Source organism: Mugil cephalus, chromosome 20 (assembly GCF_022458985.1).
Source record: "Mugil cephalus isolate CIBA_MC_2020 chromosome 20, CIBA_Mcephalus_1.1, whole genome shotgun sequence".
NCBI classification, from domain to species: Eukaryota; Metazoa; Chordata; class Actinopteri; order Mugiliformes; family Mugilidae; genus Mugil; species Mugil cephalus.
Window position 1 is genome coordinate 15,851,970 of NC_061789.1, and position 26,203 is coordinate 15,878,172.

General features: G+C 41.1%; 1 protein-coding gene across 1 annotated transcript; it reads left to right on the plus strand.

Annotated features, from left to right (window-relative positions):
• Positions 1-201: 201 nt before the first annotated feature.
• shisa9b (shisa family member 9b) lies at positions 202-16,644 on the plus strand. The gene is made up of 4 exons (XM_047570959.1): positions 202-1,094; positions 3,130-3,233; positions 11,021-11,161; positions 13,585-16,644. Exons 1-4 carry the CDS (start codon positions 586-588, stop codon positions 13,965-13,967), a joined length of 1,137 nt encoding a protein of 378 aa, XP_047426915.1. The 5' UTR covers positions 202-585; the 3' UTR covers positions 13,968-16,644.
• The last annotated feature ends 9,559 nt before the right edge of the window (positions 16,645-26,203 follow it).

The window sequence follows — 26,203 nt, forward strand, 5'->3', positions numbered from 1 at the left end:
TTTCTATGTGATGATTGTACTAAAGTTCTGTCAGTCAATATACAAACGATTGTGCGTTGCGGTCTGTGTTAAAATGTAGTTGTTGGGCTGGTTTGGATGACGGATTACACCGTTATACGGTCGATTTTACGACGCGACACAATAATAATGAGCTGTAAGGGGTTGTAATTAGAGCCATTGCACACAGTTCTTTCTTTCCCTCCCATTGGCTCTCTCCCTCTCTCCCCCGATTCACTCACTCATCGGGTCCTTCGCGTTGTTTTTTCTCCCACTCTCTCCGTCTCTGTGACGGACCCTGTGGAGTGAAGCGCACTCACACCCTCCAGCACAGTTGCGCTGATCTTCCAGATATTCGCTGCAGCAGGTTGCCCTTGCGGGTGGCTCAACCACCTTCCCAGAACCACAGTTTTGTTTTGTTTTTTGACCGAGTAAAGACAGTTTCTGTTGGCACCGTGCTTTTACGCATGGAGGTTGGAACCAGCCTGCTCACATTTACGCATGGCTGTATCTCTTCTTTTCGGAAGATGCTGCCGGGCTTATGAGAGCTTGTCAGGGCGTCAAGAAGGGTGTAAAAAGTGAGCAACGATGCGGGGCACAGAGCTTCTGCTCGGCTACTTTCTGGTTAAAGTTATGGTGTGCGACGCGGAGGGCGAGCCGGGTCAAACCGTCGACGACTTCATGTTCGTCACCGGGTTTAACGACTCGAAGGAAGAGGAGAGCGAGGTCACGGAGAACCCGCACACGGAGGACAAGTGTCGCGGCTACTACGACGTGATGGGTCAGTGGGACCCGCCGTTCGTGTGCAGGACGGGCAGCTACCTGTACTGCTGCGGCACCTGTGGCTTCAGGTTCTGCTGCGCGTTTAAAAGCTCCCGGCTGGACCAGACCACCTGTAAGAACTACGACACCCCGCCGTGGATGATGACAGGCAGACCTCCGCCGAAAGTGGACGTGGCCCTGGAATCCGCGAAGGATAAGACCAACCTCATCGTGTATGTCATATGCGGAGTCGTGGCCATAATGGCACTAATAGGGATTTTCACCAAGCTTGGTTTGGAAAAGACGCACCGTCCGCACAGAGAAAACATGTCCAGGTAAGTTTGGACTTTTACTTTTCCATTTGGGAGTAGCAGGGAGCATTATACGTGGAACAAAATAACCACAAGGCTGACAAAGAGCAAAAAAAAAAAAAAAAAGCAACACGTCGTTTTGTCATTAAACTATGTAGCTTATATGCCAAAAAAGTGAAATCAACCTTAAAACCAACCATAAATCAAAATATTTCATCATGTTTTACCTGAAACCAAGAAAATGGGCAGATGTACAGGTGCAAACTTTTTTTTTTTAAATATTAAGTGCTGCATCCCTACTGCATGCACACACACACACCACTTCATACATGCACACACAGAGGCTCACTACTCTTTTGCTGCCCACTCAGAAGAGTGATTTTGCCCTCAGCATTGTTGCACTCAGGATATGCTGTGTGTCATTGTTTTCCTGAAAGACACTCGTGAAGGACAAGCTTTCGGCTTTTAAAACACGCCGAAAGATGGAACATCTGTACCGACAGGAAACGTGACATTGATTTGAGTGAATAAATTGTGCTTTGTGTGACTGACTGTAAAGCCAACATGTTGTTGAAGCAGTGTCACAATCAGATACATTAGCACGAGATGGGTTCTCGCAGTGTTTTTCATAAAGTCTGAGCAGAAAAAAAAATGAATTGAAAATGCAGAGAAGGTGCTCAGGCTACACCACACAGGTACAGAAAGCTACGTTTGAAGAGGACATTTGGGTTATAGATTCACTGAGCACAAGATGATATCCTTGAGACCTGATTGAGTTTTATACAGTGTGACATGAGATCATTTTTCTACCCTCTTCTTTCATTTTGTACCTGAAGAGTACAGCGCTTGAGAAAGTAATTCTAGAAAAACACATGATTTAGCTGTGCTTGTTATACCTTAAAACATGCTGTACATCTTGTCTCCTGCTGACCTTAAATAGTCGTCAAATAGACCTCAAATGTTGTCACCACATTTTATCTGTTGCCCAAGATTAGGGATAAAGACGATCAGCCACAACACTGAAACCACCGACATTGGATATAAATAACATTGACTATCTTGAGACAGTTCAGTGGTCTGCTGGGAAACTTTGGAACCAGCACTCATATGGATGTTACTTAGACATGTACCATCCAGCTAGACCAGAACAGACACCCCCACCCTGACACAGGCACACACACAAAAACAGTTCAGGAACAACTCAAAAAAACATGAAGAACAGCACAAGGTGTTGACCTGGCCTCCAAATTCCTGAGATCCTAAACTGATCAAGTATCTGTGGGATGCACTGGGGGAAAAAATCTGATCAACAGAGGCTCCTCCCCTCAACCCATAGGACCCAAAGCCGCCCACTAACAACATCCTCTTACCAGACACCACAGGACACCCTCAGAAGGTCCACGTCCATTCTCTGACGCGTCACAACTGTTTTTGGATGCACAAGGGAGACATACACAATATTAGGAAGGTGGTCATAATGTTATGCTGTGCTACGATTGGTGTATATTCCAACAGCATCTCCTGCAAGTTACAGTCCATAGTATGGCACCTGGTAGTTCACATGAAAAGTGACAGAAATAGTTTTGTCGAGAGTGAAAAAGCAAGCCAGAGGAAGATGGCCGAGCCCTGGCTCCTTGATCACCCCTGCACAGGTGGGCAATCACGCCGTGAAGCGGGTGTGAACGTTAGACTGATGCTTTCAGAGTGGCTGGATGCAGCGCTCCCTAATGTGTGGAGAGGTGCGCGCATGTGTGTGGGAGGGGTGTTTCCGAAGCTATGCAACCACATGACAAGCTGTTTTGACAGTTCCAGTGTGACAAAATAACCTCGATACCGGGTCTGTAACTTAAAACGTAACAAAGACTGAGCTGAGACGTGGTGTGTGCGGGGTACAGGGTTTCAAGAGGGAGAGAGGGTCTAAAGAAAGACGAGGTTCTTCTGCAGCCTCCTGTTTCCTGTGGAACTGTGAATTAGCCTAGTCTTCTATTAAAACCGGCTTTTCAGCATTGTAAAATTAGTATGCTTTCATATTTACTGTTACTTGTATTCATCTTCTCAGAGCTCTTGCACATGTGATCCGGCACCCTGCCTCAGACACAGACGACATCGGACTCGGTCAGCACTACGAGAACATACAAACCAGAGTCACGGTCGACAGTTTCCGTAAGTAGCTACCTGCTCACACGTTTGCACGGCAGCACAGTTGAGTTCGGCGCCATACCCCGTGTTTAATCACGAGTGCTGCTGCCATGTGCTTCTGGTGCTGTGGATCACCTCCACTGACCAGTGCTCGCCGCTGAATTGCCACTTCAACGCTACTAATGAACTCCTTGTTTAATATTCATCTGAAAGCCTGTATGTGTGATTGCCTAACCCCGTCAATATAATGTGGAACGGAAAGGAATCGAAGGGGGGAAAAAAAATCATCCATCAAAAATCCTGCAGGCTGGTGAACCAATTAGTCATACCCTCTGCCGTCACTTAACACCGACACTAATTACCACTGACAACCTAGAGCCCTTTCTTAGCCAGTACTTATTGTATGCCACGGGCTTCACACATAACATCGCACCCTCATTTTCCCATTCATCAGCACCAATGCCAACGCAGATGCGCAGAGACGGAAAAGAGTTCTTATTAGTGCTAACCTGCGTACTGCCAACCTGCTTACTGCCATGACAGCTGTAGTCATCAAAGGTCTCTCTGACCCCCTCCCTCTCTCTGCAAGCTGGGTAATTATGGAAAATGGGATTGCATCTTACAAACAGGTTTTTAATATACACAGTGAAGGAGTCATTTTTGGCTGTTTTTTTAATATCTGAAGGCAGGGGCGGTTCAAGAGCAGGGCTTTCCGGGGGGCTCAGTCCCAGATCAGAATGTCATACTTAAGGTTTAAATTGATCCTGTGGATACTGAGAGCTTTAGCCACCCCTATGTTAAAGCTAGTCACTCAACATATTCCCCAGAGTTGAATAAGTGAGAAAAAGAGTTTTTAAATTGATCTAGGTATTGTCCTAATCTTAGCTTTAGCTTAGCATAGGCGTTGTGTTGGTAGTGCAGTGGTGCTTTGCCAGTGCTTTGCCGGAATATATTCCCAAGTCTATATCTTCCCTGGGCAATCCTTCATGTTAATTGCAGTGACATTTGTACTTGATGTAAATGTACAGGTCACAAGAAGTAATTAGGAAGATTCTTGAGTTTATTTATCACTTTTGCGAATGACTGGCTAATTGGTGACACTACATTACAACGCCTATGCCAAGCTAAAGCTAACAGCTGCACTGCCAGATTGGGACAATGCCTGAACTGATGTAAAAACGCTTTTTCTCACTTATCCCACTCTGGGGAACACGGTGAGTGGCTAAGTTTCACATCGGGGTGGCGTATCCCAGCGTCCTTGTGCCCTAAACCAAATGAAACGTCTCGAAACCCTGCTGCTCGGGACTGATGAGCATCTCCTTCTCATCATATGTCTCTCTCCGGTCTGCTCTGTCCCTCTTTCACCTCTCAGCAAGTCTCGCTTTTCTTCCCTCGTTGTCTTCCCTGCATCCTGTTTAGAAATGTCCACTGACATAAGTTTTAATTGTGGTCCTGGCAGCACACATGGCAACAATGGAAAGAACGTACAATTAATTACTGTCTGTCTCTCTTTTCACTGTCGTCATCCTCCTGTCTCTCACTGTCTTCCTCTCTATTGTCCTCAAAAAATCTTTTTGGCGTCATCCATAAGTAAAACATAAACCAAATTGAATTTAATACACAATAAGAGGCATAGATTGATTAAAACCAATCTCTAAACATATTCTAATTGAATGCTGGGCTGCTGCCGGTTGTCCACATAAGAGGTAATGACATTATGACTTTCTTTCAAGGGAATCAGGCTGTTTTTGTTTATCCACATGTGGAAACAAATACACATCTTTCAGTTCTTCAGTTCACCGTCCAGAATGGGAAAGTTTTATTTTTATATAACTAAAGACACCAGTCATCATGCGTCTCGTTATTTCAGTAAATAAATATGGTAGATTAGCAAGTCCAGATGTGATGCAGGTGATTATTTTCGAAGCTTTGCGAATTAGTTAAAATATTTATACTCTATATTTTGAGACTGGAAGCAAAACCTGCTTGTTCTTGGCATGAATGATTATTTATTTAGTTCATCTAAATGTGTAAACTGAAATGCACACATATATTATTAGACATTGAGCAGGAAATCAGGTCACAGTTCTTTATGTCACCTGAAAACACTGTGTGCACTTTTTTAATTACTGCAACTTCAAGCAAGACCACTTTAATTCTGAAATAAGTTCTATATTGAGAGCTACACATTTTTTTTTATTTTTTTTTTAGCTGAGATGATTTTACACTTCCCAGAAATCAGCTGAGGTGAGGTGTCACAGCACTCAGCACAACAATAATTATTCTTAAATCCGAGTGCTATATTTTTTTTTCTTTTTGTGCGCATACTGACGGAATAATTATCAGTTCGTTTTAAATACCCACAAGAGCCCTGCGTGTCAGCTGGTCTTCAGAAATAGATACTTTCTCGTTCAATTTGTAAGACTGATTTGTTTTTCACCGCCCATGATACCTGCGTAGTGGGACGACCAGCGCTGCCTGTAAACTGCTGTTTGAAACAAGTGCACTGTCAGACAAGAGAAATTACATTTTGATATTTGTAAAGATAAAAAGTGTAGGTGTTCTTTAGCTTTAAGCTTGGCTTGGAAAGACTTAAGTATTCCAAGGAAAGGCCTGCTGCAGCTCTCCTTTTATTTTGTGACCTTGGGCATGGCGGTCTGGGGCACGGCGGCTCACAGAGATGTATGAGAGGGATTCAGTGTTATTGAGTTGGCAGCAGCACAGTGGTTGATTGATGTGTTCTTGACAGCAACCCTTGGAAGGGTACAGGAGGTGAGATGATATTTTTTGCCACACGGATCTGTCCTGTCCAGCTGTGCAGCTTTCTCGTGGCGTGCCCCAGCTATAACAGTCACTGTCTGCTACAGACAGCTGTGCAAGGCAGTGAGTGAAATGTTCCAGAGGGGGACCCCGCTCCTCATCTGTTGCCCGTCAAAGATAACAAAAATCTGTGGCGACTGGGCGATGAGCACTTATTTTCCTCAAGACGCCAGTAATGCAGGTTTTGTGAGCTGGGTATCTTTGACTACCAGCGCTATCATCTTCAAATCCTACTGGACATCTGTGTACATGGGGCATTTGTGAAGTGTGGCCATGTTTTTACTCAGGCCGTCAGCCAGAGAGAACAAAGTCTCCGCTCACTGCCAACACTCCACTGCTGCATGACAGCCCCATTTCCTCAATTCCAGATAGAAATGTATTTCAGTTGCATTCCTCCTGACAGCAGCTGAAATGTAGAGCCTACCTATGGTTCTATTTCCGCCTGTCATACACTGTACCCCGAGTAGCAAAGCTTTAAGGATGTAATTAAAAACAGACGGAACGCTTAAAAATATCTGGTTGGTGGTAGCGGGGTGCTTTTTTGACTTAACAGTGTGTGATAAGTGACTACTGTGTTTCAGACTTTATGCTTTGATTTTCAGCCGCTGACAAGTGGGGTCATTACCCAATAACGTGCCTGGAAAGTTATTTTTATCGTTTTCAACATTTCACCTGCTGTGCAAACTCCCAGTTATTTGTTGCTGTGATAAATGATGGACCTGGGTGAGACTATTAAATATGCCATTATTTCTCTCATTATTTCGGACAAATATTAGTCACATTAGGAGCCAATGATTGTAAGAATGTGAAGCGAAATGATGACGGTTACATTTAAAGTTTGGAACTAAACTTACCCATCCTCTTCATATTAAATAGTGCCTTCCTCAACTTCTTATGACTTCCTCGGCACTCTTGAGGTAAACATGCTAGTCATTGCTAACACTCCACACCAACGTGTAAAATGTACTGCTTAACAATTAATACGTAATTGTTCAGCGGGATGCTGTATATTTGTGTATCTGACTCACATTGAACAATCTTTCTCATTAGGTGGTCTGCGTATAGTTATGGCAAGTGATCAAGAGCTGTAATCCCAGAAAGGGAAACTGGCCAATCATACACAGGGATTGAAATGAAAGTACTAAAATATTACTACAAAATATCCTGACAAACACGGATGTAGATAACGTCACCTCCTGAGACTCTGAGCTTTTGTTTGCTATGCATATTTTAATTTCTCCAAGGTATTTGGGATCAGTAAGATGTATAAAGCATCATCTTTCAACAGGAAATAGTAGTTTTTGGAAAAAACAATGTCCTCATATGTGGACACTTGGATTATTTCAATATTTATATTATAACATAGTCACCAATGTGTGACAAAATATAAAACTGTTTATTTTAATACCTGAACATAATGCAGAACCAGAATTGCCAACAATGAAGTCCCAACGTCCTCAAACGAGTACTTGCTAATTAGTGTCATTGTCGCTGGTTTCTATTGATTAAATTTGTCAAATTTGTGAGTCGTATCAAACTAGGAATGTTGATAAGCATAAATAAATTAGATTTGTCCTGTGATCATCTGTAGAATGAATCTGATCAAATGCCCACTATCATGTTTTTACAGACTAGTGTATTGACCCTTTGCGACCACAAGATAGCAGAATAAGTGTCCACTAACGAGGACAACAGGTTTAAATGAAGCAGAATAAGCTGCAATAAAACCTAAAACTTAATGTCCCTATATGAGGACGCAGGGTCTCAGGAGATTAATTCAAGTGTCAATATTTACTTGGTCTGAAAGCCAACCTAAACTATCCCTGCCCATAAACCTTTAGTGGGTGAGTCACTCTTTTCAGAGCGGGCTGACCATGAACCTGAGGGTTAGCGGTTTGATCTCTGGTACACTGACCACATGTCGCTCTCAGTGCTTGGCACTGGGGTGTGAATGTGTGTGTGCTGGTGTGAATAAATGGGTTAAAGGTGACACTGTGACTGTAAAGTGCTTTGTGTACCAATAGGTAGAAAAGAGTTGTATAAATACAAAACCATTTTCAAGAAGCATACACTACGGCACATTATTTATTGCTCTAATTAGAAGTAATTTTTCCTCTTAATTGTTTCAAACATGATCCATAATGAAATCCAGACTCTTACATATTCTGATAAGAAGCAATTCTCACTACACCAGGCTATTGTTATGAAATATAATTTGATATCACTATGAGTTGATTGTGTTTCACATTCAAAGACATTAGTTTGCCTTAACATTTGAAATATTTTTAAAAATGGAGCTCCAGTATTCTCCAGCAGATCTAATCATTTAGTCTGTTGAAGTGCCAAAAGTAAAAATAAGTAAGATGAGATGAGATGAAACTGTACTTAAGTATTAGAACAATGCTATCATTTGAAAATGCGAATGAAAAGTGTGTAAGATGTTTTATGAATCACTTTAAGGTTTAGCTTGTTAACAACGGACACATTACAAAGAATGCGTTCAAAAGTATTGGCCTCCTCACGCCCAACACCTCAGACCTCAACAACAAAGCCATCACACAAAGAGCACGCACCATAACACATGACCCCAGGCCCCCCACGTTTACAGGTATGTATATATGATTGTGTATATGCTGTGGATGTTCTCTGTATATATGCTATCACTGGAAGCTCTGCATGGACTGTGGGAATGCATTTCTCTAATTGTCAATAAAGAAAGTAAATAAAGAAGAATCTGTATGAACACAGTTTGTACAGAAATTATTTTGACCTAATCAGTAACAAATTTAATCAAGTAATTGGCAATCGTGTTCAAGAATACCTAATCTCAACTATAAAGGAGTGATTCATTTATGTAGTGTTTGTTGGCAAAACACTGACATAAAAGAATATTTTCATCACTACGTTGAAAGTGGGCTGCCTGTAAATAAGAGCGCCCTTCTCCTTGTACCATTTATATCGGGGCATACAGCTCCCAAAATACTCTCTTAAATGTTTTATGAGTTCCAGGGAGGTGTCTGTGTCTGGAGTGTTAACTCGCTTATTTCCCGCAACAACCACGGAGTCCTTAACCTCACAAGTCTCCAGAAGTGTCCTACTTTCTCCCTGCAGCCAACATAAAAGCCGTGACTTTGACAACAGTATACAAGCACACACATCACTCAGTCGAGAGGCAGAGGCAGATAGACCACTGCACACATCAGCATCTCAGTTTGCACTGAGTTTCTGGAAATAGCAAAGAAACATCAGATGTTGAGAAAAGCGTTGTCTCCATTTATCCAGTGCGAGCCCAGTTTAGATTTTAGTGTACGTGTTTTTAGAACAAAAGCTGAGATGTCCAAACAAGATGGTACAGTGCGACTATTAAGATTATTTGCATTTGGAGCTTTCTACCTTCGAATAGATATCCAGAATTTGATCTTGACGTGGTTATAAGTTAAGCACAACAGACAGATGAGACCTCACAAATGGTGCAGGTTTCAAACATTATAAATAGTTTTCGACGAAACTTACCTGAACTACATTTGTTCCGTGTGTGCCGTGTTTTGTGTGGTTTCTAAAGTACGTGTACCTGTTGAAAGCAGTATTACAAGTCATTGAACATGGGTACACTATGGAAGCAGACGATCTCCTTTCACTATCATCTTAAACAAGATAACAGTAAATGAGAGCCTGTGTGCATGGCCCACTTACAACGAACGGCATGAAACTGAAACAGGTCAATAAGCTCAGAAAAAAAAAAAGGAAGCTGGCAATTTAAGACAGATAAACTTGATGGAAGGATTATTAACTTTTCTATTGCACTTCACAACACAGCGACTGAATTTGAAAGGTTTATGACGACGAATCCATTATCATACGATTATGTAGTTATTATGTAGCCACTAAACTGGGATAATACAGAGGTGTTTTTGCTGTATAGTGAACACTACTGTGCCTTCATCCGTCTTCTGCCACTTAGACGGACCTCCAACTCTGATCTCGCCGCCACCGTCTCGCCGAGGTGCAGTGAAGTGAGAGGTTTCTCGGAGCTGTCCTCTGCATCATTTCATGAGACAGCATTGACAATTTGAGACTTTCCAATTTAATTAGCACAGGAATAAAGTTTCCTGCTGACCAGTGGGGAATAAGAGCCTAATTAACCCATTTTCTGTATTAATGATCTGTTTTTCATCACGACACATTCTAGACCAAGGACCAACGGACTCATCATATTTTAAACTTCAGCCATAAACAATAGCGGTGGCGAGGTCATTAGCAGTTCTTTTTTGAAGGTGGATTTGCAGTCAACTGATGGACGAATTTTGGAATGAACGGTCAAAACCAATTCCGAGTAGCGATCCGGAAATACAGTGATGTCTCTGCTCAGACATACATACTGTATAACACAGCGCGCGCGGCGCCTGTGAATTGCCACGTTCCTCTAAATCTAAACGAGGAGAAGACACTCTGAACATCTGTTTGCTCTGTCATGCCAGTAGGCAGGGGGCCAGTCTATTTGCCGCGCACCCCTTAATTTACCAGATGTCTACTGTAGGATTAGTACAGTTTTACAAAGAGCAGTCTTGGCTCCCCAGCTGGGTCCCCAGAAAAGCCTACTTTAGGGGAAGAGAGACCACCAAGTTGGAGCAACACTTGTTCTATAGTCACATCCATCCTTCAATCCGTCGAGCAGATTTTCACTCGGGGGAACTGAACGTCACGCAGCAGCTACTTAGAGAAAACGAAGCCGGCATAAATGAACGAAAGAACAAGGATAAACATATAGCTATGATAACAATTAATAAGAAACATGAAATGTGTCGTATACAGTTAAGACCATACAATGGAATTCTTACACCAAATAAATAAATGAAATACAAAACCTACAGATATATTTATATATATGTTAATAGCTCATACATTTCAGTGTTAATGTCAGTAAAGCCGAACCGCCTTGTCACATGCTCCTTTGACGTTTCAATTTCTGCATTGTGTTTGCCCTCCTTTAGACAGCAATCAGATGAACAATGTGGCTCAAGCAGCAGGTTTGATCAGTCAGCCGTACCCAGCTGTGGGCCAGATCACCAGCCCTTATGAACAACAGAAGCCTGTCAAGGACCTCAACAAGTACTCCACACTCAAGGCTGTCGGTAAGACGTCGCTTACATTGAACCGTAACGATAAAAAAAAAAAAAAAGCACCTGGCATTCACCACTTCTCATCTGATTATTAACAATTACACACCCTGTGAACTCCAGAGCTGCACAGTCAATCAGGGTTTCCCCCGAGAACAACTTTCAACTAAAATATTTCATCCTATTTCATATCACGTGTGCTTTATTCTGTGTTATCTCACTTAGCTGTTTTAATTTAACAATCTGAAAGACGTTTGGCTGTGCTGTTTCTCATTTACTTCAGATACGCTAAGAATGCGGTTTACGCAACACGGAATTTCAGATGTGCATCAAAACTGCGTATATTTCTGCATAGTAATGTAGTCGGTTTGAATCTCCATTACAGAAATCCTTGTGAGTGAATCCACAGTCCATCAATGCCAAGAGAGAGGAGCTGAAAGATTATTTATAGAAGGCAGTTTATTGTTTTTCTAGGGTGTTAAGTCTGCGGTGAGTGCCTGGAATATCAGCGAGCAATAATAGCAACCATTAAAAATAGTAACACTTGGCGGCTGTGGTGCTAAATTCAATTAAATACTTTTTTTTTGATTGATGTGTTTAAGCTGTAGCACAGTTAGCAAAAGTATCAATATATTAATTATACATTTTTGAAGTATTACGTCTTTAATCTGTATTAATAATTTGCATAATGCAAATAAAAGTACTGCCACTGACGTCTACGACATCCAGACCAGAACTACAGAATTTACTGACCCCTCTGTGATATTAAAATATAAATATCAGTTTCTAATGTATTCACAATGTGATTTGAAATAACAAGGGTAATTCAGGTGTATCTGCACAATAAGTTTAAGAATGAGTTTAACAAAATATAAGAAGAATCAATCCTTTTCACTGTTTTCATCACATTATTCATTTATTCCTAATGCTCCTAATATGAGCAGAGAAAACAGCATCAAAGTGTGTAGTGCAGGTATTTGAGTCTTTTTATAGATTCTACCTGGCTCAATCAGCTGCGTGAGACAGACCTGACCGTGGAAGTGATGACAGCTATCAGGATGCATGTAGTAGGTCCAATCACGGCTCGCTCTCTTTTTGACTCACGCAGGCAGCTGACGCTTCTCCACTGCTAATCCACTGAAGTGCCGTCAAAAAAACTGATCATTAGGGAAAATGTAAATGGAGCAAATCGTAGCAAATGAGACCGGGGACAGGAGACAATCAAGAGCAATCAAAACACAAATGAGTGGAGGCGTGGTGGTAAGATGCAAACTCCACTGCACGTTGGGATCTATGAGAGCCTGTGGGGTCCGATTGTACTGAGTGTGCTACTCCACCGACGGCACAAGTAGCTGCTGTTGCTTAACAACACTATCTCTGCTCTGTAAACTTGTACCGGCCGTGATCCAAAGCTCAGGTACTTCATTCATGAGGAAACATGAAATTCAATTACCACAGGCAATGCACAACAATAAAGTCAACACTGGCTTAAACTATGAATCCACAAATATTCACATGCATTTCCTTTATCTAAAGCAATCGTCTTAAACGTTTTTCAGGCCAACGACCCCAAAATGACGGACAGATTAAGGGACCCCCCACCTACTATATGTGTTCTATATTAAACTCGGCCTAGTGCAATTCATAAATATACATTATTTTATCATTTTGCATTCAATTTTAAGCTATTCTACACAATAAAATAATAATAATAAATAACACACTGGTTTAAATACCCAATTCCCAATACCCAACATACCCAATTGAGATTCAACTTTTAACTTTTAACTAAACATAGCTAAATGTAGTAGAGACGGAGAATCACCAAGCCATCTGATGGCAGACATACTCCCGCATTAGTGAGATGTCTGTCCCTGATGAGAAGCACTTTAAACAACTTTTATCTAACCTTGGATGAGTGGATGTTGATGGGATCAAGCTGTATCGTTAGCTTCTCTTCTGCTAATACTGCAAATATATATTATCACATTATTATATTATATATTATCAACCAAAGATTTTGCGGTCGGTTGAAGACCTCTAAAACAAAGGCATGGGATGAAATGATATGTAACTAGATGATTACAATTGCAGACACTGCATTCTGTGGAGTAGCTCAATGAAGTAACATGTTTCAGAGTGGGTGAGCACACGGATGATGTCATAAAGTGGCGATAATGAAAGCAGAAGTGGGCGAGACGACACGACATGGAAGTGAACAGTATAATACAATTAGTGTAGTGTATAAGGACTTAATGTAAACAGAGGCAATAAATAAAACTTCATTAAACCTTTAAACTGTTGGCGGTTTCAAGCTCGCTTCACCTCAGACCACAACTAGCAGCAATAGATGTGAAGACTTTAAGTAAGCGTTAAGTGCTAAGAAAAGAAGGGCAGGTACAAAACATTTACTTTTTGTGTATTTATGCATTTGTTAGCAGAGAAAGCTAATGACAGCTTCCACAGCAACCGGAGGCAAGTGATGGAGATGACGGCCAAGGGCAGCCTCCCCATGGACGGTGTGGACATGGAGCCAGAGCCGAGTAACCCTTATAGCCCGCCCAGACAGCTGGCTTCAAAGCAGAACGGATACAAGTACAGGAGCCCCAGGAGCCACAGCACCCAGTCACTGTCCTACAGCTCCAGCACCGCCGCCAGCCCGGGCGTGCCAAGATCCTGGGAGAACAAGGACACACTGGGACTCCGACAGAACTACGGCCCAAAGAAACTCTGCATCATAGAAAAGGAGCTGCACACCACTCGCTACATTCCTCCACAGCCGTACTTTGTCACCAACAGCAAGACAGAAGTGACCGTATGAGGGACTGTCTGAACATCAGGCTTCAAACTAGTCTGCGTTTTAAGAGAGACAGTAGCTGTGCACTGTGGGTAGCTTTTTCAAGAAAGCAGCATGGACTGTAGCATGTGCATTTGTGTATGTAACGGCAAGCACTGGAAACAGCACCTAAAGGTGAAGTGTACTGTAACGGGACTGTGTGTCAATCACTGTGTCTCAGAAGGGCACAATATGTTGTGTTTGATATCGATGTAATCCAACATAGCTCATATATTACAGACGAGATGAGGCGTGACACATTAAATACTGTCGTCAGTATCTACTGAAGAGATATCAGGTCCTTAAAGTTAAAATACATTATGTCATTTTTATTAAAGTAACATTGTGTAATTTAGAAAGAAAAAAAGTCTTTATTTATCTCGTCAGATCTGAGTTGCCTGCAGTTGATTGGGTTTCAATTAAATTTGTAACTAGACCATAGATACTGTTAATCGTCAAGAAGCGTTCATGTGCTGAAGAGAACAAATGTGTTGATCCGATAGGTGCTGGATAAAGTGGAGCAGGTTTCTGTTCCATGCTCTCAATGTGAGCCATCTCAAACATCACTTACAGTTGTATTACGGTGTCTCAAAACTCAAACTTAAGTAAGAACTGTACTTATTTAAGAAAAAGACTGTCAGAGAAGCGCAAGTTGTTAGGGTTTGTTTCCAAAATGCCTTTGACTTTTGAAGATTCTTTAGCTAGGCTGAATCATTCAGTGTTAAATATATAGAGGGATCAGTCTTTCAGTGTTCCTGTTGATTTAATGACTTAACACCCATTAAAATGTCCATTTAAATATCGTGAATAGTGTCACTTTCTTAAAGTGGTAGACGTCACACTGAAGGAGAAGATCCAAACGCATTGGGAACAGAGATCACAGTGGGACGTACTGTAACTAGGAGAAATATTCAGTAGCTGCAGTGTGAACAACCTGTGTCGTGTTGGTGTAATAGTGCCTCTCACCAGTATCAGCATGTGTGTGATTATCCTACTGTACATGAAGCCCCGGTATTAGAACAGTGATTGGTTTTATTCTTAGTAATCCATTATGTTCATTTTCAGTGTGGTGGCTGAGAGTTCGCTTCATACTCAAGCCTCTTGGCTTTTATACAACATGTATGTAATTTTATGTGACTTTAATCTCACATTTAATGAATGTATCTAGTCTGAAAGGAGCAGCAATTGGCGCATTCAGTGTTGGAGGTTAACAGTTACTTTTCTTTTCATTGCTTCTGGGACCACTAACCCTAACCTTAACCCTAACCTTGACCCTAACCCTAACACACCCGGAAACATTTATGGCTGACTGATACAAGCAACCCGCAACGCAACAATGTTTAGCAGGTCTGCTTGAACTACTGTGCAAAATTCCAAGCTGAAAGTCGCCGGAAAACTCATGCCAACTAATGGCAACTCAACAACATTCACGCCACACTTGGTGAAAGAAGTACACTTGGTTACACCGATTTCTCGGCCAAGCAGTTTAATTTCGTTCACGCCTTACTGCAAGTCTTACTCATGCGGTTGACTATTTGAAGCAGCTGGATACAAGGCTGCACTCAGAGCTGCTACACAAGTGGGAAGTGGAACCTGCTGGTGTAAAAAGTGCAATATATATATATTTAACAAGGCCCGAAATGATGCACATTGTATTCGGGTGGTTGTTATTCTCACAAACTTTTGACCAGACTGTATGCACAATTTTCCATAATGTACACATAGACTGAAGTATCCTGTCACATACTTACTGTGTTTATTTTCCAGCTCTGTGACATCTGTTCGGTCACCTAAGACAATGCTGTATAGTCACTACTGCCGACTGTTATTTTTTTGTGATTGCAAATGGTTTTATTTCTTCGGCATCAATACTGAAGTCACTGTAATGAAAGTATAACACTTTTACACTTAAAGATCTAGTGTAATACCGCCACTTAAAACATGCTGTGTATAACATACACCCATTGAGGAATGCCTCCTTTACCACAGCTTTTGGTTATCCTTTTTTTTTTTTATTTATCTCATCTGAATATGCATTTGATTACCCAACTATTACTAATCGATGCTATGTCTCTATTTACGACACAAGGTTACTTTTGTTAAAGCAAACATTTCACATTTCCTTTTCAGTGCAGTCTTGGATGTTCCAAGGCTCATGAAACATTTTCTCAACGTGGAAAACCTCCCCAGCAGCTTTTGCGGTGAAACAAGGTTTTGGAGAATGATACATGTCAACAATGAGAACTTATTTTTACGTTTTAGATTTACAGGAAAGGTTCTTGGCCAGTGAACAACTATAACTCACCAGTTCACACTGGTGAACTCACGCTGGTGAACTTCGTTTAACATCCCATGTCAGCAAATTTCTGATGCTGTTTTGGATCCTGTAAGTGGCTCGTTCAACTCACCAACCTCTTTATTTAGAAATAAAAACCTCTGACTGATTGCTGAACCTGCCAGCAGAAAGAAATTAAAGCACATCTATATTTCTGTCTGGCTCTCTCGGCCGACGCTCTTCTCCAACACCGCACCAGATGGTATCATAACGTGGAAGAGGCCCAGAGTGCAGCCAAAGGACCTCTCTCATATAATACATTACAGTCTGTTCTAGTGTGAGTAGAAAAGGTGTCATTATGCTGTCAACATTAAAATTATTTTTTAATTTCTCGTGTCACTGTTTTTTAAGACTTTTCCCCGTCACATCCTTATTCTTACTTGAAGATACGGTATGCTGCTTATACACTCACTTGCCAGTTAATTAGGTAAAGTAGCGAAAAGGAATGGATTCTGATATAATAGTCTGGTTTAGCTTGAAAATGGTGGTAAATCAACTGCACGATCATTTTGAAGGATGTTTGTGATGCGGTTGAAGTGGACTGAATTGAACAGAAAGGTGTTATTTAGCCTAGCCCACAGACTACACTGGGGTCGCCAAAATAATAGAACACAAGACAATACAATGCGATATTACTACAAACCTCATTAGCTTTAGATTAGGCTGACAATGAATATGCTATCCTTGGCAACAGCATAACAGATAACGCTTAAACACTGTTTGTGTTTAGCTGCACATTTCACATGAAGTGGATGAGATGCTCAGTTACCAACAATCACCACTTACGAACCAAGAAAACAATACGATATGTAGCCCTACTACGTATTACTGTGGTGCACGCAAAACATTTTGAAGGTTGTAGGCAAATATTTTTAGCGGGATGCCTACTTTGTGCGCTCATAAAAACTTTCACACATCTATATTTGAATATTAAATAAAGCAGAATGAGCAAATGTGTTTGAGCTGAATTTAATTAGCAAAAAATAGAGCAGTAGCAGCTGTCGCATGGAAAGTTCCCCCAGACTTTTCTTGCAACAGCTGCTACTGTGCAGATAATTCCGGTAAATTGACACAATAAGTACGTGAGTCGGCTACAGCCTCCCCTTTCACGCCCGGTTCGGTCCAAACCCTATAGGTTTAGTCATTGATTTTCTTCGCGTCGCCACACTTACTGTCATGCCAAACACCCAATACGTGGTCAACTGTTGAGACCTCAATAGGAAAAGAAGTGTCGAATGGATTCAGCCTAGCGGTAATGCCTCATGGAGTTAGATTAGGTCCAGAGAGAGTCTGCGCCTTGTCTCATGTGGGTAGATGAACTACATGATTAGATAAAAGGAGAACAGATGTAGAAAAACACAACACTGAAATAGAATCAGAGAAGAGAATGAAAGGAGGAGGTTTTGATATCAGGAACTAATTTCATTATGTGTTCGGTAGTATAGCCTAGCGCGGGAATGGAAACACAACATGTTTTTGAGGAAACATAATTGAAACAGTCAACAACAGTAAATTATGTTTCATGCGGGAAAAGTAGTGCACAGTCTGCAAAACGAAAGCAACGGAACTCAAGAGGGCTGACGTGGGACCTATTTGTATCACTTTGCTTTTCTCTCTACTTTTGCAGCAGTTGGAGACTTTGAGCCATTTCGGACTTGATACTGTAGATTACTCCTGTTTACAGCCTTGCTTTCCATCACAGCCTCAGTTTTAACAAGCCTCAGGGCGCTCCGTCATTTTGTTGAAAGTGCCATGAGACATTTTTGTTAATTAGCAAATCATGTTTCTTACCACCCGAGTGTTTCCCTCTGGAAATTAAATCAGAACAATAACCCAAATCAGTCAGGCAGAGGGGCTCAGACATGTGCTGGTCTGAAGAAAACCTTAAACAAGGACATATAAGGCTTCGTGATTTTTTCAAACTTGAAATAAGGCAGGTTTGTCCTCTTCTCACGAATAAATAAAGAGTCAATCCACACAGGAAATAAGTTTTTTCTGTTACCAACAAATGCACTGGAGTAAAAAATTAACTGTGCCACAGGTTTTAATTCTGAGAATTGTGTGAAACATGCTTTTATCTCTTTCACTTCACGAAAGCAAGCACCGTGTGTTAATACAGGCCTCTGCTTTAAAGTATAATTCTACAGAGGAAATTTCTGAATAGCCTTAGGAAATTGGCTTTTTCTCCGCAGTACAGATGAGGACAGGTTGGTGGTGGCAGACTTGCAAATACACACGCAACAGAGAAAGCGACGAGACATGATTTCTTATGGCGTATTTGTCACTGCACATCAAGAAAAACTGCTGTTTAAACACTCCCACACATTTCAGTGATAACTATAAATAAATACAGTAAATACTACCAGTAAAGAAGATGAGGTCATTTAAATGAAATAAACTTTGATCACCGGGACAGGTTCCAAAGACATCAAGTTATAGATGACACAGGCGGGTGGTGGAAAAAGAAATCTGAATCCAGATACAATCTCAGTTTAAATATTCAAAAAGAAGCTGCGTTTGGCAATACCGCCTGATTCCTCAAGCTCCTTTTCTTTCATCTTCTTTACTTTTAACTTCAGACTCGTCAGTGTCAATGTAATAGGATACTTTAAGAAGTGTGATTTTGAATGATTCATATGCATTTACAGAAATGCTTATCAATATGTCATGTATCTGTTAAAATACAGCACTGGATGAATAAATAAAGCTTATTTAACATTAGAGTTATGTTATCCGGTTATTGACATGTGTGTCGTACTTTGAGAATGAAACTCAAACACACAGACATGACTTAGACTCCAAGTCTCATCTATCAAAAACATCTGCAGGCATCAGTCTCACCGACAACAGGTCCATGGATTGTGTCACCGGAGCTATTAATCTCACCAGCCATCTTATTTTTGCCTGCTTCATGTGTGTCCACAATTAGAATTATCTTACCATGCTTACCTTATCTCACCTTACTAGAGAAATAGAGAAGGACTACGCCAAGTCTTTTTCATTGTCTGAAATAACGAAAGGAGCCCAGTGAGCGAGAAGCTTCAAATGACAAGCTGTCGACATATCTTAGTCACTGACATGCATTACTGGACAGGCTGTGGAGTCTCCAACAGATGCATTTGACACGCAGACAAGTGGTGACTTCTCTGTTTAAATTATAACCTAAAATAATTAAGGAGGAGTGCTGACATCTTGTGCTGTCATAGACTGACCATCACCGGATATTGAGAGTCCATCATTCTTCTTGGATACTTCAATGGCGATGTAGGCACTGACGGAGCAACTTGGAGGGTGACTGGGAGGAACAGTCTAAATGGCTAATTAGTGTACCAGAGCACCTCAAGCCAAAGGTCAATGATTCATCGTGTGTGTTGGACACTCGGGTGAAGAGAGGAGCAGAGCTGTCAAGTGATCACCAGTTGGTGGTGAGTCGGATCAGGGGGGCACAAAAAGCTGCCAGCCACACACGAGAAACCTAAACTCATAGTTAACGGTAACTGAAAATGAATGGTGGAAGCTAACCCTAACCCTAACCCTAACCCTGTTCCCGCGATCTCCAACTCCCACTTCTAGAAGAGCTTCTTGTGTATCCTAGGGGGAGGTTGAGGACATAGAATTGGAGGGGGGCATATTCAAATCCTCCACTCCAGAAGCAGTTAACGGGAGCTGTGGAAAGACTATTGTCTGTACTGCAGGTGGACACCAAGGGTGAGGAAAGCTGTCAAACTAAAGAAGGAGGGCTTTAAAGCCTGGTCGGCCCAGGGAACTCTAGGAGCAGGAGACAGGTTCCATTATGCCAGAAACAAAAAATTAAGAGGAGTTTGGAGAGGCTATGGAGGAGGACGTTCGCCTTAAAGAGGTTCTGGCAAACTGTACGGCACCTCAGGAATGAAAGCAGGTCTTACCCTTAGTTTGGGAGGAGAACTGCATACCAAAAGTAGGAATGTTGTCAGGTGATGGAAAGAGAATATATGAGGATCTCCTGAATCCTGCCACTATGTTTTTGAGAAATGAGGAGTCTAAGGACTTGGACAAAGTCTTGTTCATATACCTGGCAGAGGACAAAAGGACCATCTAATTTGAAACTCTGTTTAATACTAGTGTATTATTTCAAACAAAAGCAAATATGTACAAGATCCATGTTAACATCAGTGCGTTTACATGCAGAGCTTAATCGAGCTATGCTCAAAATTCGACTTTCTCACTACAGTCCTTGTCCCAGTTTACATGCAGCGCAAGAAAATCGAATAACTGTTCCCCTTTTCCACACTAGGTGGCGATATGTGTCTTTTCAGCAGGATAATACCACGTTAATACAGCCCAATTTCCGGTTTCCTATTACGTGATATATTGAATAAGAATCGTTCAGACTGGCATTTCAAACAACAACCAGACAGATAATGCTACATTTTTTAAACTCATACGTAACGTTCGCGCTACTTCTGGTGCAGGTAAGATCCGCGCTATCCCTCAGACAGTGGCTCCGTTCCTCTTCTTCTTCTTCTTCTTCTTCTGCGGTCGGCTTTCTTGGACGTGTTTGTTCCGGGGTTACACGCCAGCGTGGTGGTTGTGGAGCATGCGCACACGTATTATCCAATGAAAAAACTCAGATTCCAATCGCATTATCTGGGTGTCTCAATCGGATAATGAGAACTCCGAGAATTTTAATCAGAGTAACGTGTTTACATGCACTTAAGTTCTCCTGTTATAGTCCGATTAAGGCAATAATTCGTTTGTTTCACATGCATGTAAACGCACTGATTGAAATGAGAGAAGACATTATGATATGGTCATAATTTCCACTGTCCTGAAGTAAAGCTATTGCATGGATCCTTTGTTTATCTCTGTTAATATCGTCTTTTAAATAGACATCAACTGGGCCAGAAAAGGTTGTCAGTGCTCCAAATTAATCCACTTTCCAGGCCAAGGGAGAGCAACATAGCAAAATGCTTGTGCTGCTGCAAAAACAAATGGAGCTAAATCTGAGATTCTGAAAGGAGTTGCACAGAGATTAGGAACGTGGAGCTCCTCAAAAAGATGCTTCAGCAGCAGACACAGGCACTGGGATGCCTCCTTCTGCAAGGCAGGAAGGAAGGTCACCACGTTATTTTGGGATGTTAGGATACACTTTTAACCTCAAGGTATCATTACTGCACCACTCTCCCTTTTATGAAGTTTGTAATATCTTGAACTCACGTCTTTTTTGCCATATTTAAGTGATTTGCATCATTAAATTCCCCCACCATATTTTGTTTCAAACTGAGGTTTTGATTTATCATAAACCTCTCTATTCCCTGGTCCATTTATGAGGGTATCACACTGACACCATCTTGAAAAAGTTCACATCAACAGAAAGACATATTATCAACAGGGAGCTATACGTTAAAGGTAAACGTATGGTGAACAGGAGAAAACAATCCTTAACAGAGGGACTCTCTCAGTGTGTTTCTGTATGAGTGCATGGTTTGTATTGAGAAGTCTGAGGATAGAAGTCTGGCTTCATGTCTAATGCCCACACACTGGGAGCGATGGCGTCATCCAGTGGGAATTTTGCAAAGCTGTAAAGTACAGTCAATTGTAAAATCACTCCATAAAGTTCATTCTAAGTTTAAAACTGATTGTGGTGACAGACACTTTGATGACCAGAGCTCTTTGAGCTTGATCACAGTTAATCAAGAAATGTCATGGAAAGGAGGCGTGATGGCAGAGAGCCAGTTGATGAAATGTAAAATTAGGTTTGCATTAATAAAGCTCTGTAATTTTCTAATTCTTGGTTGGCAACCCTCTGGGTCACAAGAAAATTAAGAAATGATTCTGGAAAGTGAACAACTCAGGTGACAGTATTGTGTTTTACTGCATGGATGCTCTGTCTATCTCCAATCTGCCAACGTTTGGTTTTTACCATTATTAGTGCAGCCAAGTTAACCGAAACAGACAGATTCCTGGATGGACTAAATATGTCATATGATGACCTTATTTAAATCCCTTCATTTTCTTTTGGTTCATTCTGTGGTGACACTTCATTCAGATCACAGACATGGCTTATAATCTGCGGGTCCCTTTGTGCTCAGAGACTGGCTGTAGCTCTTTATCTCATTTCTTTCTTTCACAGTCATTGCGTAAGAGGCCTCACATCCCCGCCTTTGCCTGCCTCTCCAACATCCATTGTGACAGCGTAGTCACCAAGTCGTATGATACCAATATAAATTCCTAAACCTTCGCCTGAGATGAAAAAGGCATTGATGATCATTGAAATTCACGAATCAGTCCGGCTTCATAAAGATTAACACCTTTAGAACTCAATATGAAATACCAAAGGCACAAAATCACTTTCTTTGTGTACAACAAAAGCATCTTGTGATCATTTGCATGCAAATGAAACAGGCAAGGAAAGCAATGCGTCTACACTATTCAGTAAAACTATGTAAGTGACAGCTACCCATTACACTAACCATTCTCAGTGCGGAGGGTGACAAAGCTGTGAAGATTACAGCCCAAATAGTTCATGTGTATTTCTGCAGAGGAACATAACAGTTACGAATATAAAAAATCCAGGACACATGTTGTCAGCAAAAACAAACTCATCTACAACAAAACTACTGTTGAATGTGTGAATTATTCATTTAGCCACTCGGCATATTGTATTCTTATTGTAACAGTAAATCTGCCAAAGAAGAGGTGTGTGTTTTCATTTTTTCAGCACCTTCAGCAAATTAAAGTTTTCATAGAATTTGCCCACTAGGAATCTTACAATAATCTTTGTTTGGGTAACTCTTTATATACGAAGGATTTGTCACACGAATCTAGAGAAAAAGACCTTGCTTTGGTGGTGAGGCTCTTTTATTCGAGTTTCAAACGCTTACACAACACCCTGTGCTGTGGTGATGTGCAGTCTATTAAGGAGTCATTAGAAGAGAGAAATGTGGTTTCACAATAAAACCTTGTCAAAGTGATATCTGTGTGCCGCAATCCCTATCTAAGAAGATGAACAATTAAAATGTTCCTGTCATCCCACAGGCGCGGTGTTATTTTTTATTATTGACCTACACTTCAGTCCACATTTATTCACTCTACTACCCCAAATGTGGAGCAGGAGCTGTAGGCTACAGATTGATGGCACGCCACCATTTTTATCACCTTGCAGTGACACATTTTCACCTGCATATTTATGATGAACAACTAGGTCATTTTAGAATAAACGGTGTTGAGGCACTGCGGTAGGGTTACACAGAGGAAGAACAGGAATTGGAACACGAATTTAAAAAAGCTGAATGTTGTTAGATTGAATGCCTGCAGACTTGGTGTGCTTCACACGTGGGATTTCCATTCTACAATTCCCTTTTTGAAAGCAACGCATATTCACTGCAGCTCAAACACCTACAATTGAATGAAAGGTATTTTGTGCAACCCTGGCTTTTGAGCTCAGTTTTGATTCCTTTTTCTTTATCGGTTGAAACATGGCCCATACGTTGGCCCCAGACCATGTTACCAGCCTCATATTAAGACTAGTTGATGAAATATTTGAGTCTGGCTGCACCAGTGTACACAACAATAGCAAAGTTAAGAACTACAACCTCACATAATTTATGTTTAGCAGTTTGAATGTATTATAAGATGGCAGCTAAAGTACCACACTAATCTTTTTGAGAGGAGAATTGCAAAGAAATGTAAGTGAATCTAGAGGCCTAGCTGAAGAAGAAAACCGCAAGGATGAATATTTAAATTTCAACTATTCACGGTGTTGCAAATGAGATGTTCCATTCTGCCTAGAAGCTATTTTACTGTCATTCACAGAACGATTCCATGTGAGGTTCCTTGAATATCCATCTGAGGATGGGTCCAAAATCACTCCCTAATAGCCTCCAATGTTCCCCGAATGCTCCACTTTGTCCACAAAATCTCTTCTTGTCATTGATGGGTTGTTAGAGTACCATTCACTGGGGAAAGCAAACAGGATCCAAGCAGATTTCTCCAATATTTTTTCTCAATAATTGCTAGTGTCAAAGGAAGGAATTTTTCCTGTCCTTTTTCCCGGGATCTTATACCTATAGAAAAGGATAATCTAACTATGTAGATATCACTCTTAAGAAATAACTTCTCTCGTTTAGTTTATTTATTTGACACACACAGAATAAGCGCTGAGACTTCCGCCTGTCCACCTTAGGGGTAGAAAAAACCAAAAGCCTCCATCTAAGCAAACACAGTGGCCTTGTTCTACCTAGGCTCCACCCATAAACAATAGGAGGAGCACTGCCTTTCATGTATTCAGTGATTTTCCATGTGTAGCCAATTGGCTTTAGCTGATTTCCAACGTGTGAAATATCAGTGATGTATCCCAATCTCGTGAACAAGCTGCAGCAACGTAGTGGACCCCTCCTTATATGGTGAGATAGTGGAAGTAACGGTCTTCCTGTTTTCCCCAGTGTTATACACAGGCCCAAGGCCTTTCTGAACCCCTTAAAACCCAACACTAGTAAAGCCCCAACTCCCCCTCAGTATTTAGAACTCAAGAGGTGATATGGATGAGTGGTAAAATATCTTCATGAAACCTCACAAGTCCAGTAGTCTGTGTTATTTTTCTGCATGTATCATGATTGACTGAGAACCTTCATATGAACCACTTTAAAGCAGGAATAATCATGGTTACAGTCTGATGCAAAGAAGTCATGAATGAGCTGTGAAAGAGATGAACTTTAAATCAACTCACCCATGAAAGTTATGTACTAAGGATGTGGCCAATTTGAGTGACAGGCAGGCAGCATCATTAGCTGTCTTTCTGCGTCTTTGCTCATTTTTGGATCAGCCGGGAGTTGAAACTGCTCTTCAGAAATCCTGTGAGTGATGTCATGGTTGGTTTATCTATCTTTATACCATATACAGTCAGTGGCTGTTTCCTGAAATCAATGATTGTCTTCAAAAACATAGTGGTGAACAGCTAGAAAACCTGCGTGGCTCATTGTTTTACCCACTAACTGGATAGAAAGTCAATATCAGGTCTGCCCCTAATTGATACTTTAGCTGCGACTGCTGTTGCTAAGCAGCAACAATAACATCGGACCTACTATCAAAAGCATAAATTCAAATTTCTAGCAGCACAGCAAAGAAACAGAGGAGCTAACAATTCAAGCAAATTCCTAATATGTGAGAAGACTTTGATAAAGGCTTCACTGGCTTTGATTCAGGTGAACATGTTGTTATGTTTATGCATAGTAGCGGATGGCTTCCCTCTGAAATTTGATCACTCTTATATTCCGACACAGCAGCAGAAATTGAAAATTCCATCCAAATGACAGTTAGTGAACTGCAACCAACGGGTATGTTTTATACACAAACCAATAAAAAAGCATCTAAACATATTACTTAGCCTCGTACTAGTCTGCCCTTTTTTTCAGGTCAACCTGTCTGTGTCAGTAAATGAGAGGCGTAAAAGGAGCTTTGGATTTCATGAGTTTCTTTTGGGAGTCATTGTCTGCGTTTGCTTCTGAATGAGATCCAGGTCTCCTCCTGGCTGCTAATTCACACACGCTTTAGAGTGCGTTTAATTATGCCTCACTCTTACCTGCCATCTTAAGCCGACATTCCCTGGCAGTGTTCAAGGTTGTCCAGCAACGTTGAACACGTTGAACACGTACTAAAAAATTAGTTTATTTTAGTAAAATCTGAATGGAGTTAAATAAGAAAAAACGTTTTCTTTCACAACCAACAAAATTGGAGTTACATATAAACAACAGCACAGGACATCCACTCATGTAATTAAAAATCTTTTCTAATTTACCATTCAGGGATGAGCAAGGCTGGATAAGGACCATGACATGTAGAGTAATTACTTACCCAAATATATATATATATATATATATCTATATATATAGACACACATATTCCTGAA

Excerpts from the sequence above, each read along its gene's own strand:
- shisa9b (XM_047570959.1), top strand. The coding sequence starts at position 586 with ATGCGGGGCACAGAGCTTCTGCTCGGCTACTTTCTGGTTAAAGTTATG. Across the intron at positions 3,234-11,020 it reads AGTCACGGTCGACAGTTTCC|ACAGCAATCAGATGAACAAT; the intron begins GTAAGTAGCTAC and ends GCCCTCCTTTAG. Across the intron at positions 11,162-13,584 it reads CTCCACACTCAAGGCTGTCG|CAGAGAAAGCTAATGACAGC; the intron begins GTAAGACGTCGC and ends TGCATTTGTTAG.